The sequence below is a fragment of the Vitis vinifera genome, chromosome 16 (assembly GCF_030704535.1).
Source record: "Vitis vinifera cultivar Pinot Noir 40024 chromosome 16, ASM3070453v1".
Taxonomy (NCBI): domain Eukaryota; kingdom Viridiplantae; phylum Streptophyta; class Magnoliopsida; order Vitales; family Vitaceae; genus Vitis; species Vitis vinifera.
In genome coordinates this window covers 18,436,983-18,453,637 of record NC_081820.1, presented here as the reverse complement: position 1 = coordinate 18,453,637, position 16,655 = coordinate 18,436,983, and the positions used below count along the sequence as shown (strand labels likewise).

The window sequence follows — 16,655 nt, the reverse complement described above, 5'->3', positions numbered from 1 at the left end:
ATAGGTACCCCAAAATGAAGAGTGGGTACCAAAGAACAACCCCTAATTTAAAGCTTGAGGAAATGTCCTAAAGAAAATAACCTAGTGTCTTCATGCCTCAATGCCTAAGGCCATCTATTTAGGAGCCACCCTCATTTTCTTCACCATTTAAGGAAGAAATTTTCTAGGAGTTACCTGTTGACCCTTTTTGAACTGCCTAGAAGAAGATTTACTTAATAAAAAAATATCAAAGAATTAAAAAAGTGAAAATTAAGGAAGGATTTTTTCCTAATTTAAGCTGAGATCGGGATGTTTTTCCCACTCTTTAACAATTTCCCATCCTCCAAACACAATGCATACTTTCATGAAATAGGGAGGTTCCAATGGCCAAATCTAATGAGCGCACCAGCAATTCTCATGTTGGCCGGGATGATCACCACCATCCCGATCCTATCCCGTTTACACAAAGTAATTCACATATTTGTTTTAATAAAAAAAATTAAATATTTCGCATTTATTTATTTATAAATATTTAAAAACTTTTAAAAAAATTAATTTCAAAGAAATTTTAATTACATTAAAAATAAATATGTTTTATAAATAAACAAAATATTATAATTTTTGCAACTTATTTATTGAAAATTAATTTCTAATTATTTTATGTGTGTTAAAAATAGGAAAATAAAAAATTTAAATTAAATTAATTATATATATATAATCGTGCGGAGTTTGCTGAAAAAGTGAGGTCGACATCTTAAGACTTCTTGAATGGTTCCTTTTGAGTTGCTTTCAACCTAAAGACTCGTACCACTTTCCGTGCCTATGTATGTCTCTGTTAAGTCTTCATCTACTTAGAAAAGTTATTTTGAAGTGAGGGATGCAAATCTAAATATCTAATTATCTAATTTAAAGATTGAGCAAATTTTGATAGGGAAAAATAACTGAAACTATGTTTGGTTTGGAAAAATTTAAGAGAAAATGGGAAGGAAATAAATTAAAGAAAAAAAATGTAAGAAAATAGATTTAAATTTAATAAATTATTTTTAAATATTTCTTCAAATTCATTTCACTTATTTTCTTCTATTATATAAATGTTATATAATTTTAAAATGCATAAATTTGTAACTATTTTAAATTATATTTGATTTTCTTTTATATATTTTTTTATAATGAAATCAAATATAAGAAAACTATTTTCCTTAATAATTTTTTCTTCTTTTAATACTTTTCGAGAACCATACATATCCTTAGTGTCTTTGTAACCTGGTGCCCAAGACCATTTATTTAGGAGCTACCAACATTTTATTCACTACATGATTATATGAGAATTTTTTAAGAAATAAGACATTGTTCAAATTATTTAATCTTTATATCAAAGAGTTAAAATAAGTGAAATAAATTTGAAGTAATATATAAAAATATTTTATTAACTTTAAAGTAACGTTTCTTTTTTGGTTGAATATAAAAAAAAATATTTAACTTTTTTTTTTAAGTAACTAAAAGTAACTCGTTAATATCAATAATATAATTGAAATAAATTTATTATTAATAGATTCAGTTTAACTTATTGATATTAATAAATTACTTTTAATTAAATAAAAAAATAAAATATTTTGATTTTTTCTATTCAGTCCAAAAATAAATACATCGTAAATCTTTTATTTATTTTTTTTTTTTTAGCTTTTTCTTTTTCAAATTTTCCATCAACCAAACATTTATAAGAGAGGGTGATTCCAAAGGTCAACTTTGATTCCAAAGCCAGCGATGCTCATGGTGCTCTCTACCCCACAACTTGTTCATGTAAATGATCAGTCACCCACCTTCCATTAACTTGTGTCTGTGTGGTTGCTAGCTAGTAGACAATGATCATCACCCACCCTTCCAGTTGGCAGTTTTCCGTACACCCACGCAGAAGCTCATTTACACCCTCCATTAATGTCTTTCCTAATGCGGGAGCGATTCATGCATTACCTAAAGGAGTCATGTGCTCGCATCCGTTACAATAGATAGAGATAAGATTCTTCTATAAATGGGGTGGTTGGAATTTGGAATGGTCAAATTCATTGGGCGGCGAGATCCGAAACTATAGGTAATGTTTGGTTTTGGAAAATTTTTAAGAAAAGTATGTTTGGTTTAGATTGTATTATGAAAAATATTAATTAAAGAAAAAAAATTATAATTTGTAAGAAATTTTTATATTTTTAAATTTTGTTATTTTTATATAAAAAATTAAAATAAATAAAATAAGTTCGAAATAGCATATAAGTCACCTATATTCTCTCTATTTTGTAATTTCTCTTTATTTTTTTTTTCTTGTATTTTCTCTTGTATTTTCTAGTATTGCTATTCTATCACATAAGTCGTCTCTGTTTTCACAACTTGGCAATGTCTCACTCACTTGCCAATTGTAAAATCCAACATTGTGCAAAGCCTTATTTACTCTTTGAGTTTTGAGCAAAAATAAATCATTTATATTAAAATATTTATAGAGTAAATCTCCCATCAAAATAATTCTTAAATTGGTACTTCTTAGTCAATTGTGCATCCACGTGACATTAGATTAAAATTTTGAATTTTTTTACGTAACAAAACCATAATTAGTAACTAAAGTTTTGAATTTCTTTTAAACTTACAACCATAATTTTAAAAACTATGTTCAATAACTATTGTTTAAAACTTAAAAATTTATGACTATAGTTAATGACCGCAACTTTGACTATTTAAAAAAAAAAAAATTCAAACTTGTAGTTAGCAACTGTAGTTTTGTCTGAGAGCCTATTTAGTAATGCTTCTAGTTGAAGTGTTTTTACCGGAAATGTCTTCATTTATAATGTTTATGTGTAAAACAGTTTTTTGAGAAATTAAAAAAGTGATTCTAATAATGTTTTGTAAGTATAAAAACGTTTTTAATATTAATAAATTATAAAAAAAAAGATATAAAATTTAATTAAAAAAAAAATAATAAATCAATAACTTTTCTTCATAAAAGAATATATAAACACCTATATTAAAAGGAATATATAAACATTTATTTATATTGCTAAAAAATTAAAAACAATCATTTTTACGATTACAAGAAAATTTTAAAAAATATTTTTTTAAAAATAGATTAATATATAAACATCAATCGTTATATAAAAAAAATTTCAAAATAAAAATAATAATTTTTTTTATCACATAATGATGGGTGACAGGCTGACAGCTACCCAAGATTCAAAAGTCTTCTCAAATTGTATATATCTAAAATATGTGGGGTGGGAATGACTGTAGGCGTTGATTTCTATTATATACATTTTATGCATCTGACACATCTTCACAGTTTCTTGTGGGTAGGAATGACTGTAGGCATTGATTTCCAATATATATATATATATTTTATGAATCTTACACATATACAAAGCTTGCCCATGTAGAACGAAAAGTGCATTGAAGCAGTCAATGATGTTAAATGAGAGTGCCATGGAGTTGAACTGTAGAGCCTATGGCCAGGGAAGGAAGAAGAAGAGACTGAAGGAGGAATAGAAGAGCACTTCAGAGTATTTCAAGGATATTTGAAAATTTTTAAAGTGTTTTTATTTTATTTTATTTTATTTTTTTATGGAACCGTACGTGTTTCTCTATATTTTAAATTATTTTAATTTGTTCAAAACTCTTTGGCCCGATCCATTAATTTCTTTCAAAATATCTAGCAATTCATGCACAGTATAAACTCATCATCTCGGATAAGTCTGACACCACTACCTCTCCATTCCCACCCCACTCCCCGGCCTCTCTCTCTCTCTCTCTCCCGGGCTAGCACACTCACATGGAACCTGTTTCAAGGCTCAGCCATGATCCTCTTCCGAAAGTAATCACCACCAACACCTTGCCTTCCGGTACTCTCCTCTCAAAGCATCTCCACTCAACCCTTTTGGAGCTAGCAAGGGTTTCTGCTCTTCTACTTGTGATTTCCATTGAAGTTCTTTCCTTTCTACGAGAATGGAACCCCATCTTCCATCTCTTCTCACTCTCTTGTTTCTTTCTGTTTTTCATTGTCAAGCCTCTCCTCTCAAAGCCTCATATCTACATTGTAGACTTCTCATGTTTCAAACCGCCAAACTTTTGCAGAGTTCCCACTTCATCCTTCCTTGAACATTCCTCCATGATTGAGCCCTTTGACAGAAAAGGCATAGATTTCATGGCCAAACTCCTCAAATCTTCGGGACTAGGTGAACAGACCCATCTCTCTCCAGCTTTATTCTACATTCCACCCATTGCCCATCTCCAAGAATCAATCAAAGAAGTCCACATGGTACTGTTCCCTGTAATGGAAGATCTGCTGTCCAAGACTAAACTCTCTCCCCGAGATATCGATATACTAATCATAAACTGTAGTAGTCTTTGCTCGTCTCCTTCCCTCTCCTCCATTATCATCAACAAATACTCCATGAGAGATGATATTAAGAGCTTTAATCTCTCAGGCATGGGGTGCAGTGCTGGAATTCTTAGCACCCATTTGGCTCAAAATCTATTGAAAGTTCACAAGAATTCTTACGCCATTGTTCTTAGCACGGAGATCACATCGGCTGGTTGGTACGCTGGTAACGATAGGTCTAAGTTGCTAGTCAATTGTATCTTTCGAATGGGAGGTGCAGCAATATTGCTTACAAATAAGGAAGAAATGAGAAAAACATCCAAGTATAGGCTACTTCAGACGGTGAGAATACAGAGAGCATTTGACGACAGAGCTTATCTTGCAACAGTTCGCGAAGAGGACTCAAATGGAGCCCTTGGGGTGTCAGTCAGCCACGACTTAGTGCAAGTAGTTGCAGAAACTGTTCGATCGAATATCGCTATCCTCGGCTCATGCATCTTGCCATTCTTGGAGAAATTCAAGTGTGGAGTATCCATGTTCCGGAAGAGATATATTAGCAAATCTGCAGAAGTTTACGTGCCGGATTTTAAGAAAGTGATACAACATTTCGTTCTGCCAGCTTCAGGGAGGTCTTGGATTAGAGAGATAGGAAAAGGGTTGAAGCTTGGCAAGAGAGACACGGAGGCTTCTCTGATGACATTGCGAAGGTTCGGGAACCAGTCTTCATCTTCATCCTGGTATGTATTAGCTTATCTGGAGGCCAAGGAGAGGATGAAGAAGGGTGACAAGGTGTGGCAGCTTGGAATTGGAAGTGGGCCTAAGTGCATTAGTTTTGTCTGGGAGTGTAATAGGCCCATCGTTGGGGAGTCCATGAAGGGCCCATGGGCTGATTGTATCGATGAATATCCAGTCCTTTTTGAGGATGAAAACAATTGATAATGGTCAGGATCATGAGCCTGTCAAACGCAAGTTCTTTTGAGGTTCTGCAAGTGGTGGGGTTTATATTTTTACTGAAAAGTGGAAAACAGCCACCAGGTAGAAAGTATCTTTTAATATTCATAAGAGCCTTGGGGACCTAGTCTTCAAGTACTCATGCATTGTGTGTTGACCTTGGTATTGCTTATTTGAATTTTCATGGGTTATTTGATTAGACGGGTGAAAATACAAATTGAGAAGAATGAAATAATGACTCCCCTTCTAAAATATGAAATATATCGTCTTTTAATTTATCTTTTACATCACAATACTTTTTTGGTTCAAACATTCAAGATTAAATATCAAAATGAGAATGTTAGGATATTAGGTTTTGTTTTCGTTGTTGGCAATTTTATTCATTTTTATTCTGACATATGATATTTTTAAACAATGATTTACTCTTCATTAAAAATTCAAATTTGTCATTTAATTAATTGAATTGTTATAGATAATAAGTTTGAAAATGTTTGATTGATTGTTAATTTTTTAATCAATTAACTTTGGGTTGTTGAAAAGACTTGCATCCACTTTTAATCAAATTCACTAGAGCACTCGAAGTGTTATGTTGTGGACGTGAATCATGATATAGTTGTTCGAGAGTAAGTCCTCGGTAACTTTTGCCAAGTAAAACTATGTACTATGATTTCATATAGTGGATTTTAAATCTAAGGTATTAGATTCCATGATTTTTTATCCACATTATATAGGGGGTTTCCACGTAAAAAAAACCCTCGTCTCTTGTGTGTTGGATTGTCTTTCATCATTTCTAATTTCTTATAAGGCTTGGTTAAGTTAAAAAAGATTATATAATTCTCAAAGATTTAATTAGTTTAAAATTCCCAACTCTTATATTAAAATCTTTGAAATACATCCATTACCCTCTTTGGATGTTACCTTTGTAATGACCTGCACTCAATCATATAGATATTGTTTGCTCCGATCTCAAAGGGGTTCTCATGACTTTAAAACGTGTCTATAGAGTTAAGAAGAGTTTATACTTATATAACATCATAAACTTTCTCACATATCTAATGTGGGACATCACAAACACCCCTCATACAGATATAACGTACCCGTTATGTCTTATGGGAGTGCGGCGCCAAATGGACAAACACCCCATCACAGGGTCAAACAAACCCTTACACCGGGGTCAGGGATCGATTTTGAAATCATTTGTAATAACTCGCACCTAACGGTGTAGATATCATTCGCTTTGAACCCAAAAAGGTACTTCTCACGACTTTAAAACGTGTTTACAAGGTTAAAAGAAACTCATACATATATAACATTAGAAACTTTTTCCCATATCCGATATGAGATATTACAAACTCCCCTTATGCAAACAAGCACCCCTTATATGGCCAAATAAACCCCCACATTATGGTTAGGGATTGGTTCTGATACTATCTGCAACAACTTGCACCCAATCATATATATATATTGTCCACTTTAGGACCCACTCCCAACTGGGTAGATATTGTCTGCTTTAGGCCAAAAGGGTCATTTACTGCTATAAAATGCGTTTATATGGTTAAGAGAGACTCATATAATGTCGTGAACTTTCACCCTTATTCTATGTGGGATATCACAAACACCCCCTCATGCAAACATAATGTCCTTGTTGTGTCCCATGGGATTGAGAAGCTAAACAGACAAACACCCTTTATGAGACCAAACAAACCCCCATACTGGGATCGAGGATCGAGCTCTGATACAATTCTATCACGTCCTAAAACCCACTTTAAGGGCATGATGGTCATTTCACAGCACAAGTTCAAAGGCTCAAAGTGAAAACGACTGAAATATTCATCTTTGGGCTTAGAATGTATAATATCTACATAGTTGAATGCAAGTAATTACAAATGGTATCAGAGTTGATTCCTAACCTTAGTGCGAGAGTTTGTTTGGGTCCATGAGGGGGTGTTTGTTTATTTAACATCACAATCCCTTAAGATACAACAAGGATACTGTGTATACATGGGGGAAGAGAGGGTGAGTGTTTGTGATATCTCACATTGGATATGAGAGAAAATTTCTAACGCTATATATGTATACGCTTCTCTCAACCAATATCCACATTATTGAAAATGGGTTGTTATAACCCTACTAGAACAAAGGTTTATTCAATTGGTATTAAAGCGACTTTTTTAATAAAAATAAGATTTTTTTTTTCTTGATCCTACAAATCCAATATGAGACTATCAAAGTGGGATCTTTTGTTGAAACCCTTGTTTTTAGAAACGGATAGTTATATGCATTGGAAGGTTCAAATGAAATTTAGCCTAAAAATGTAAGGAGAAAGGGTATGATAAAAAGTTACAAAATTCTAAATTTTAAAATTTTATTTATCACAATTTGCGTTATGTTCCTTTTAACTAAATAAATTTTGTAATTTTTTTAATTGTATTTATATATATTCCTATTAAGATATGTTGGTGGTCATGCCAAATATTGAGCTTTTATTAATAACACACTTTCAATTAATAAAACACAACATCTATTTAACATATTATAATTATTTTAAAATTTAATAACATATAAAATATATATTTCTAATTTCTTTGGACCGTTGTTGAATCTTCAATTGAGCCGTGACCCAAACCCAATATCTTTTCCGGTTCAATGGCCCGGTCCAAATCATTGGAAAGCATACCTGGCTGCGCCTTAACTCATTTGAACCGTTTCGCCTTTTGGCTGAAATCTAAAACCCTAAAGAAGCCCTCCAAGCTGAAGAATCCCAGCTTGGCTACTGAAATATCGACCAGAGACTTCAAAATTGGTGTTTAAGGAATGGTGGTTGGTCTCAGAAACTTCACCGAGAGGGTCGGCGATGGCGCCGGACAACCAGTGCTCAACGCCGACAACGGCGAGGAGCTCATGCACGTCGAGTCTGGTGTAGCCATTGTTCTCGGAAACCATCCTCCTGAGTCCCCCGGGACTCTCTTCATTTCCACCAAGTACTCCCTTTTCTGATTCCTAATTTAGTTTTTGTTTTCTTTGAATTTTTCCAGAATTTTCAGAGAGTCGAATTGTGGGTTTTCGGAGCTTTATCTCTCTCTCTCTCTCTCTCTCTCTCTCTCTCTCTCTCTCTCTCTCTCTCTTTTATTTTTTATTTTTTATTTTTTATTTTTATTTTCTGAATTTTATTTTTAGAAAATGGAAATGAGAATCTATCTGAGTTCTAGTTTCCTTTATAAATTTGTAGCTTTTCTTTGCCTCTAGTTTTTGTTGCTTTTGTCATTGGTTTTATGCCTGTACGTAAGAATTCACATTGTAGCATCATTTAGGGCTCCATCACGTTCAAATCCCTAAGTTAATTTTGTTATCATTATTATTATTTGGGAATTGTTTGAAGAAAAAAATAACACTCTCTGAGCTCCAATCTCTTATCTAATTTTTCTGATTTTTGGAGATTTTTCTTATATTGTTTTTTTTCATGTCTGGAAGATTGTTATGAATATGACAATTTTGGTTTTGTTGCAGGCAAGTGATATGGTTGAGTGACGTAGACAGGGCCAAAGGGTATGCGGTTGATTTCTTGTCAGTGTCACTGCATGCGGTTTCAAGGGACCCGGAGGCTTACTCTTCCCCTTGTATATATACTCAGGTAGAGAATTTGATATAATTATTGTTTTCAGGTCTTTCCTGGTTGTGGTTGGATGGTTTTTAGGAGTTCTCTTGGTTTAAATCTTGGGTTGTTTACTGATGCTTTATGATATGGAATTGTGTTGTCCATTGTCTTTGTTTATTAGTTTAATATGCATGTATTCTTTTTTGGGATATGGAGTTTATGGTTTATGTTTCTTGTTTGAAGATTGAGACTGAAGAGAATGATGCTGATTCCGAGGGCTCAGATTCAGAATGTGATGGAACTCTAGACTTATCAAAGATTACAGAGATGAGGCTTGTCCCATCTGACCCTAGCCAATGTATGTTTCAGCTGTGTCCACACAGATTTATGTTTAGTATTTGCCTCTTGTGGAATTCAATGTTAATTGTCTTCTTGACTTCTTGTGTGATAGTGGAAACTCTGTTTGAGATGTTTTGTGGATGTGCTGAGCTAAATCCGGAACCTAATGACGGTGAGTACCAATCTTCTTAATTCAGACTCATTGGAAATTTCTGTTCTAGATGTTGTATTTACTTTGTTTCCCCTATTAAATGACGAGCAATGTTTCATTTTGTTTGTTTTTTCTTTAGAGGAAGAAGAAGAGCACAACTGGATTTTTAGTGCTGATCAGATGGAAGATGATGCCACTGGTATGGCTTAAGCCAACTTAGGGTGATGCCTTGTGAAAATTGTTACTGTTTCAAGTATTATTATTTCAAAATATTATCACGAAAAAGCAAACCATTTATTCCAAAACCCATGGACATTTTCAGGGGAAGACAATTCTGAATGGCATTTTGCTCACAACCCTTCTCACTCAATTGGTCAATCAAATGGGCATCATGATCTAGCTCAACCCATGCTTGAGGTATGACTATGAATGTTGGTTTCAGGTTGGGATTCATTTATTTAGATATGCCTTATGTTACTGAAAAGGGTATTGATCTAGCATTACATGTCTTGGGATTCTTCAGCATCATATCAAAGGACTGAATCGATAAATTTAAGTAGGTGAAAGATGAAAACAGGATTGTTGAAAAACTGGAAAATTGAAGGAATCTGAGAAAATATACAAATACAACTTCAAAAGTTGAAGAAAACGAAGTAGTTAAAAAGATAGGACCCGCGTAACATCATGGAAGGTAATTTAATTAGTACCACAGCTTCATATAATGGTGTTGGCATGGCCAGGTGGGGATTATTTTCATAAGGGGATTTTCTTTCTTAATCCCTTTTGTGCTCGATTTTTTGTTTTGTAGTTGTACGGATTCTAGGAACACTCAACTTGAGATGGACCCTTAAGCTAAGAGGGGAGACTTGCCTCTTCAACTAGCCTCTTCACTTTTTTATTTGTTTGGTTTTTCTTCTGTTCTTTCCCTTTTTTTTTTCCTTAGACTATTTTTGGTTCTAGGAAATTAATAAGAAAAGGAAAAAATACTAAAAAAAATGATTTTCTCACGTTTAATTTCAGTTTTATTATGGAACATACAGAGAAAATCAAATATGATTAAGATTAGTTAGAAACTTATACATTTTCAAATTGTTTAATATTTATATGGAAGAGTTAAATTAAGTGAAATAAGATTGAAGTAACATATAAAAATAATTATTGATTTTAATTTTTTTTTTCCTTTACTTTTTCTTTTCTTCTATTTTTTTGTCAAATTTTTTGAGAACCAAATATAACTTTAAAGAAGGTTATCATATTTCTTTATGTTTTGAGGATATCCCTCCTTTGTACACTCTTCTGTCAATTAAAAAGGTAAATATTAAAAATAATATGGTATATTTTAAAAAATGGGTGACTTTAATATTCTTGAATCTAGAGGGGAAAGGTAGTATTTCTTTATGCTTTGAGGATATTAAATACTAATATTTCTTATGTTTGAAATATCAAATAGAGCATGATATTGAAAGGTAATATTTCTTTATGTTTTGAGGATATCCCTCCCCTGCTTTTCCTACATATTTCTTATTAAAAAGATAATATTTAATGTTCTTATGTCTAAAGTGGGAACGTAGTTTCAACTTGATCATGGAAAAACTTGTCTATGTGTAATCATTTTAAGGATTTGTTTTGCCCAAACATAAATTATATATGAAAGAAAACCTAACAAAAGGGGCACATTCCCTGTAGATCATACAGAGAGCACAGGTGCGCAAAAAAACAGAAAAACCAAAAAGAAAGAAACTCCATACAACCTATACATTATCTGGAAGAGAATAGCTGGATTTGTAATTTTCTCTGAAACATCTTGTCCTGATATTGTTATTGTTTGTTCTTTGGTTGTTTATTTACTCACTTGCCTTTGAGTTACTAGTGGATTAAGCTCTGTTATGATACTACCATATATGGATATGTGAACTAAATCACTGGAGAGGAGTCCATAAAGAAAAAAATTGTGTGTGCGGTTTGAGAGAGGAACTAGAAATAGGCATATCAATGGGGCACCCTTACCTGACTTTGCCCAATATGGAAATATCCCTCTCTCTGGCACATTCCCAAGTCAGGCTGGGGCAAGAAGAAAGATCCAAACTGCATGGAGCTTGGTTAGATGCAGTATGGTAAATAAGAAAGGAATTTTGAACTTTAGTTTGTTTTGACGAATGCATATTTTACATGAATAGATACTCAACCCAAGCATGCAGAGGTTCACCTCTGGGAAGGGGGTTCGCCTTTGTAGAGGCTTGGCACTCTCTACTTCATGAGAAATCACCACTGGATATGTTATGCCGAAGATGATATTTGGATAATAAACTGAGTCTTTTTACTAAACAGAAGCAAAAGAGCATCTTTTCCTCCCTTTTTTCATTTTCCTGTTTTCTGTTTCTTAAGAATCCTAGAAGACCTGTGGTCATTCAGAATTTCTTTAATGAAGATTCTGAGAATAAATTTCTGTTTGTTCACTTTACCTTTTTACTTAGAAATGTACTAACAAATCAAGCATATAATGCCTTTTTCATCATTTCCTCTCCTTCTTTGAGAAAACAAGCTTAACCATAATAAATTATATATTATAGGTGGTTAATTCATGAACAGATCTATGTATTTCCTGTGGCCTTTTACAGGGGAATCCTTGTGTTTGGCCCTTATGTTTGTTTAGGCAGAGTGCTCAACTAAACAAATAGAAAAAGTGGTGGTTATCTGGAGAAAATGGATTGGATTAGATGACCTTTTTATTTGAATGTCAATTAGGAGAGAAGAATCAGTAGAGGGAGTCTTGGTCATTTGTAGAGGTAGCAAAACCCCTAAACTGTGAGAAGACCTTGCAAGACAATAAACCCTCAATTTTTTATTTTTGAAAAATGGATGTTGTAAATACTCTGCTAACAATACTCCGATAAATTTGTTGACAGCAGAGGTTGAAAGTTATATTCACAGTCGCTGCCAAAAATAGTCAACTTATATGAACAACTGTTTTGAACAATATCATGCACTGTATAATAAAGTCAAAATGTGTACACACGACATTGTATGTTCTTTGCATCTTGTGCCATCTTGTCTGTGTTTGTGTTGTGTGAAAGCTCTTCTGTGCCATCTTTTGCACTAAACATTGGTCTTGGTTTCCTGCTCAATTCAGCTTCAAATAAGCGATGAACGGTTTGAGGATGCAGAAGAGATGGAACGCAACAGTGGCAGTGGCCATACCTGAAGACCCATCCTATTGATCTCTAACAGTTAATTTTTTTTCCTTTATCTATAGATCTCTATAGACCCATCCAAGATCTTGCTGTATATGCAAAGGAGTACTTCCTCTCTATAGATCTCTATAAAGACCCAACTGCTGAGAACTTTTTGAATGAGTTTAATGTCTAAACTTTTTGTTGTTTCTTTGTTAGATCTGTAATTCTAATGTTACTGAACGTTCAGTTGAATTGAAGCTTTTATGCTTGTTTTAACTCTATACAACGCATCTTGTAATGAATTGAAGCTTGGATAGTATCATTTGTTGCAATGAAACTGGTTTATTTGAAGGATATTGTTGGTGCTGGGGTATGTGTTTACTCTTTAGCGGCTCTTAACAGCATGGAAAATGGTATGTTGATTGTATGTGGGGTCATGTTTTTTTGGCTTTGCATCATGGTGAAGATGGTTTGAAGTTCTCGGTTAATTTTTAGGAACCCCGTCTTACCATTCCTTGTTATTTTATTTTATTAATCAATAAATAGATCATCTCAGGGAATCTCATCAGGTGGTGTAGTGCCCAGCATAAAATACTGAATTTTTAAATCCTTATCATGTGATCAAACTGGGCATTTGAGTTCTATGATGATAGTATATAGTGATTCCACACACAAGTACACAAGCTGTTCGTGTTTATAAAATCTGTCCTTGTAGACCATCACCTTACAAGAATCGCAAAAAGGAATAATCCAAGCTCGATGAGGGCACTGTTTTTGGTGCTTCCTCTTCTCGTTTAATATACATCCTTTTATCTATCAAATAATAATAATAATGATCCAAGCTCGATGATGTATAGTGCCTATGCTTTACTTCTTCCTAAGCTCAATTCTCTAGTAAGCATGATTGCAGTTCTTGCCAGGAAGCTTGTAAGCTTAGTCTCTGAAGGCTGGTCATGGTGGTGGGACAAACTCACAGAAAACACCATTTTTGGAGCAGTGACCACCCTTTCGGCCGCAGCACTTGCCTTCTCTTGCTACCTCTGGGCAATCAAGAAATCCAGGAGAGGTCTTCCACCCTTGCCACTCGGCCCACTAGGCTACCCCTTGCTTGGAAACCTTCCCTTTGGAGAGAGAGAGTTGGAGAGAAAAGTGGGTTCCCCTTTTTTATTCTATTTTCTGTTGCCTCTCCGCTACTGAACAGATATTTTATACACCCATGGTCACTTCCAGTGTGAGTGCTTCTTGCATCCAAAAGGAAATAAAAAAAGAAAAAGGGAAAGGGACACCTCAGCACCCTTGTTACACAGCCTTTATACTTCCCCTCAAGCTGAGTGTGGTGGTGAAACAACACCAAACTTGCTATTTAATCTTCCGCAGTAAGTTGTTGATAAGGGCTTCGCTAGAATGTCTGCAATTTGATCCAAAGAGGGAACATGTTGAACCAATAGCTTCTTAGCCATCACTTTCTCTAACAAAATACAAGTCTAGTTCCATATGCTTAGTTCATGAATGCAACACTGGATTAGCCAACAACAAAACTGTGCTCAAATCCTTAAGAGCAAAAGCCTTATGGAGCTGCAAAACCAATTGATCAATCGGTGCGACATCACTCCCAGTAATGAGGATATCATCAATATAAACTTGCACATAAAGACGACAATGAGATCCAAATTTAACAAACAAGGAGCAATCTGCTTTAGAGGAGGAAAAACAGCAGCAGTAAGACGATATTTAAGCTTGTTAAACCAAGCCTGGGGGGTTTCTTTTAAACCATAAAGAGCCTTGTGAAGGTGGCACACCAAGTGAAAACTTTGTTCACGTGGTTGCATCATATACACATCTTCAATGTTTAGGATCCCATTGAGGAAAGCATTATTGACATCCAACTCTCATGTTGGCCACTAATGTAGGAGAGCCATAGTAAGAACTACATGAATGGTAACTGGTTTAACCACGAGACTAAATGTCTCAGTGAGGTCAAAACCAACAAGTTGATCGTAGCCTTTTGCCATGAGTCTAGTCTTATATCAAGCCACAAAACCATCAACATTTCTTTTGACTCTAAAAATCCATTTGCAACCTATACGTTTTCTATCCGAAGGAGGAGAAATCAGGGTCCAGTGTTTGTTCTTGATGAGAGCATCGAACTCTTTTTCCATTGCCTGTTTTCATAACAATGGTTGGTTCCAAGTCCTCACCCACAGAAGCAGTGAGAACTTTAGGTTTAAAAATGCCTACCTTAGCCTGAGTAACCATGGGATGAGTAGGGCCAGTAGAGGCCTAATCAGTTGGTGTAAGGGTTGAAGAGGGTAAGGAATCAAGTATAGGAATAAAAGATAGAAAGTTGGACTATCAAGGGAAGAATCATTGGAAGGGATAGATGGGGATGAAATTGAAGGGGGCATAGGAGAAACAGAAGGTAGAATAAAGACAGTTGGTAGTGGATTAGTAGATAGAAAAGGAGATGAAAATGGTATTCTTTGAAAAGGAAAAACAATTTCATTGAATGTGACATGCCTAGAGATATACACTCGGCCATTAAAGGCAAGACATTTGTAGCCTTTATGGGATGAACTATAACCAAGGAAAGTACAGAGAAGAGATCCGTACTCAAGTTTGTGACTAGTGTAAGGTCAAATGTAAAGGAAACATTGACAACCAAAGACCTTGAACTCAAGAGTTATTGGGTTGAGCTCTAAAGAGGACTTCTAATGGACTTTTGTTAGCAAGAATAGAAGTGGGAAGTTGATTAATGATGTGAATAACAATAGTGAAAGTTGCATCCTAATATTGAATAGGAAGGTTAGCTTGAGCAAGGAGAGTGAGACCATTTTCAACACTATCTCTGTTTTTGCTTAGCAACCCCATTTTGTTATGGGGTATGAAGGCATGAGAGTTGATGAAAAACTCCAAAAATGTGAAGTGGTGAAGTAATAGAACGAAATTCTCTACCCCAATATGTTTTAAGAGTTTTTAATTTGCAATTCAGATGAAGTTTAGGTTGTGTTTTGAAATTATGGAAAGCTGAATACATTTCATATTTAGCTTTAAAGTCACGTGAACTTGGAATAGGTATTTGTAAAACCCACATACTATCAAAAACCATTGGAGGAAAGGGTGGGAGCAGGTCTCCAAACATCTAAGTGAACAATTTGTAATGGAGTGCAATATGCAGAATTTGAAATTGGAAAAGGTAACTTGTGACTTTTTCCCAATTGACAAGCTGGGCAAAATGAAAAATGCTTATTTCTTGAAAATTTTTCTTTGTATTGATTCAAGACAAGTTTGACAATCTTATTAGCTGGATGGCCAAGTCTTTGATGCCAAAGATCAAGGCTAGACATGGAGCTTTGATTACAATGAACTAAATTAGAATTTGAACTAGAATATAAGTTAGCTGTGTAAACTCAAGAGACTAAAAGTTGGAGAATCGATTGGTGCAGCAGATGAAGTGGAAGTGTGACGATGACTAGTTGGACTGGTGAAAGACTGGTTTGAACGAGATGAGAACCTTGGAAGATGAAATTGATGAAGTTCATCATTAAGAGTCCCTTTGAGTACAGTGGCTCCAATGACCACATTCAAACAAAACAAGAAAAAGAGTGAAATTCAAAGTAAACTCCATTATCTTTGGCAAATTGTGAAACATTGATGAAATTTTTATTCTTAAAATGAAGGACTTGGAAGAATGAGGACTTGAAAAAATATAATGTCCAAGGAGGAGTCATTAGGTGGAAGACTATTGTGTTTATGAGACCTCTTATAAATTTGAAGCTTTCTACACCAACAAGAATCGATATGAGAATATCCAGATTGTAGGCACATCATTAATATCTAGATTTATGGTATTTTTATTGGTTTTGAATGTCATATTTCCGCTACACTTAAATCTAGAGAGCCTGAGATAGGATTGCATGCACCCTACTGATCCATAACCTGGGATCAAAGTTATCAAGAATTCTCTACATATCTAGGCTAGGTGTACACTTTTGTACATGTTTACTCTTGGGATCATTATACTTTTGGACATGTTAATCTTTTTTGATACTTTGGACATGCATGTTTTTGCTTAAACTTGTTTTTGGATCTTGTTGTGGCTTATTTTAGAAACGT

The 16,655-nt window shown here is 34.3% G+C and overlaps 2 protein-coding genes across 2 annotated transcripts; both read left to right on the top strand.

Annotated features, from left to right (window-relative positions):
* Positions 1 to 3,703: 3,703 nt before the first annotated feature.
* LOC100244664 (3-ketoacyl-CoA synthase 5) lies at positions 3,704 to 5,483 on the top strand. Its single transcript, XM_002267388.5, has one exon. It carries the CDS (start codon positions 3,785 to 3,787, stop codon positions 5,267 to 5,269), a length of 1,485 nt encoding a protein of 494 aa, XP_002267424.1. The 5' UTR covers positions 3,704 to 3,784; the 3' UTR covers positions 5,270 to 5,483.
* Positions 5,484 to 7,947: 2,464 nt separating this feature from the next.
* On the top strand, positions 7,948 to 12,896 carry LOC100248089 (chloride conductance regulatory protein ICln). Its single transcript, XM_002265883.5, has 7 exons — positions 7,948 to 8,265; positions 8,792 to 8,915; positions 9,123 to 9,237; positions 9,331 to 9,390; positions 9,509 to 9,568; positions 9,692 to 9,786; positions 12,500 to 12,896. Exons 1-7 carry the CDS (start codon positions 8,099 to 8,101, stop codon positions 12,569 to 12,571), a joined length of 693 nt encoding a protein of 230 aa, XP_002265919.1. The 5' UTR covers positions 7,948 to 8,098; the 3' UTR covers positions 12,572 to 12,896.
* Positions 12,897 to 16,655: the final 3,759 nt, after the last annotated feature.

What these genes read in the sequence shown, in the direction of transcription:
- LOC100248089 (XM_002265883.5), top strand. Translation starts at nt 8,099, where the DNA reads ATGGTGGTTGGTCTCAGAAACTTCACCGAGAGGGTCGGCGATGGCGCC. An exon ending in CCCATCTGACCCTAGCCAAT is followed by an intron (nt 9,238 to 9,330) that starts GTATGTTTCAGC and finishes CTTGTGTGATAG; the next exon opens with TGGAAACTCTGTTTGAGATG. An exon ending in AAATCCGGAACCTAATGACG is followed by an intron (nt 9,391 to 9,508) that starts GTGAGTACCAAT and finishes TTTTTTCTTTAG; the next exon opens with AGGAAGAAGAAGAGCACAAC.
- LOC100244664 (XM_002267388.5), top strand. Translation starts at nt 3,785, where the DNA reads ATGGAACCTGTTTCAAGGCTCAGCCATGATCCTCTTCCGAAAGTAATC.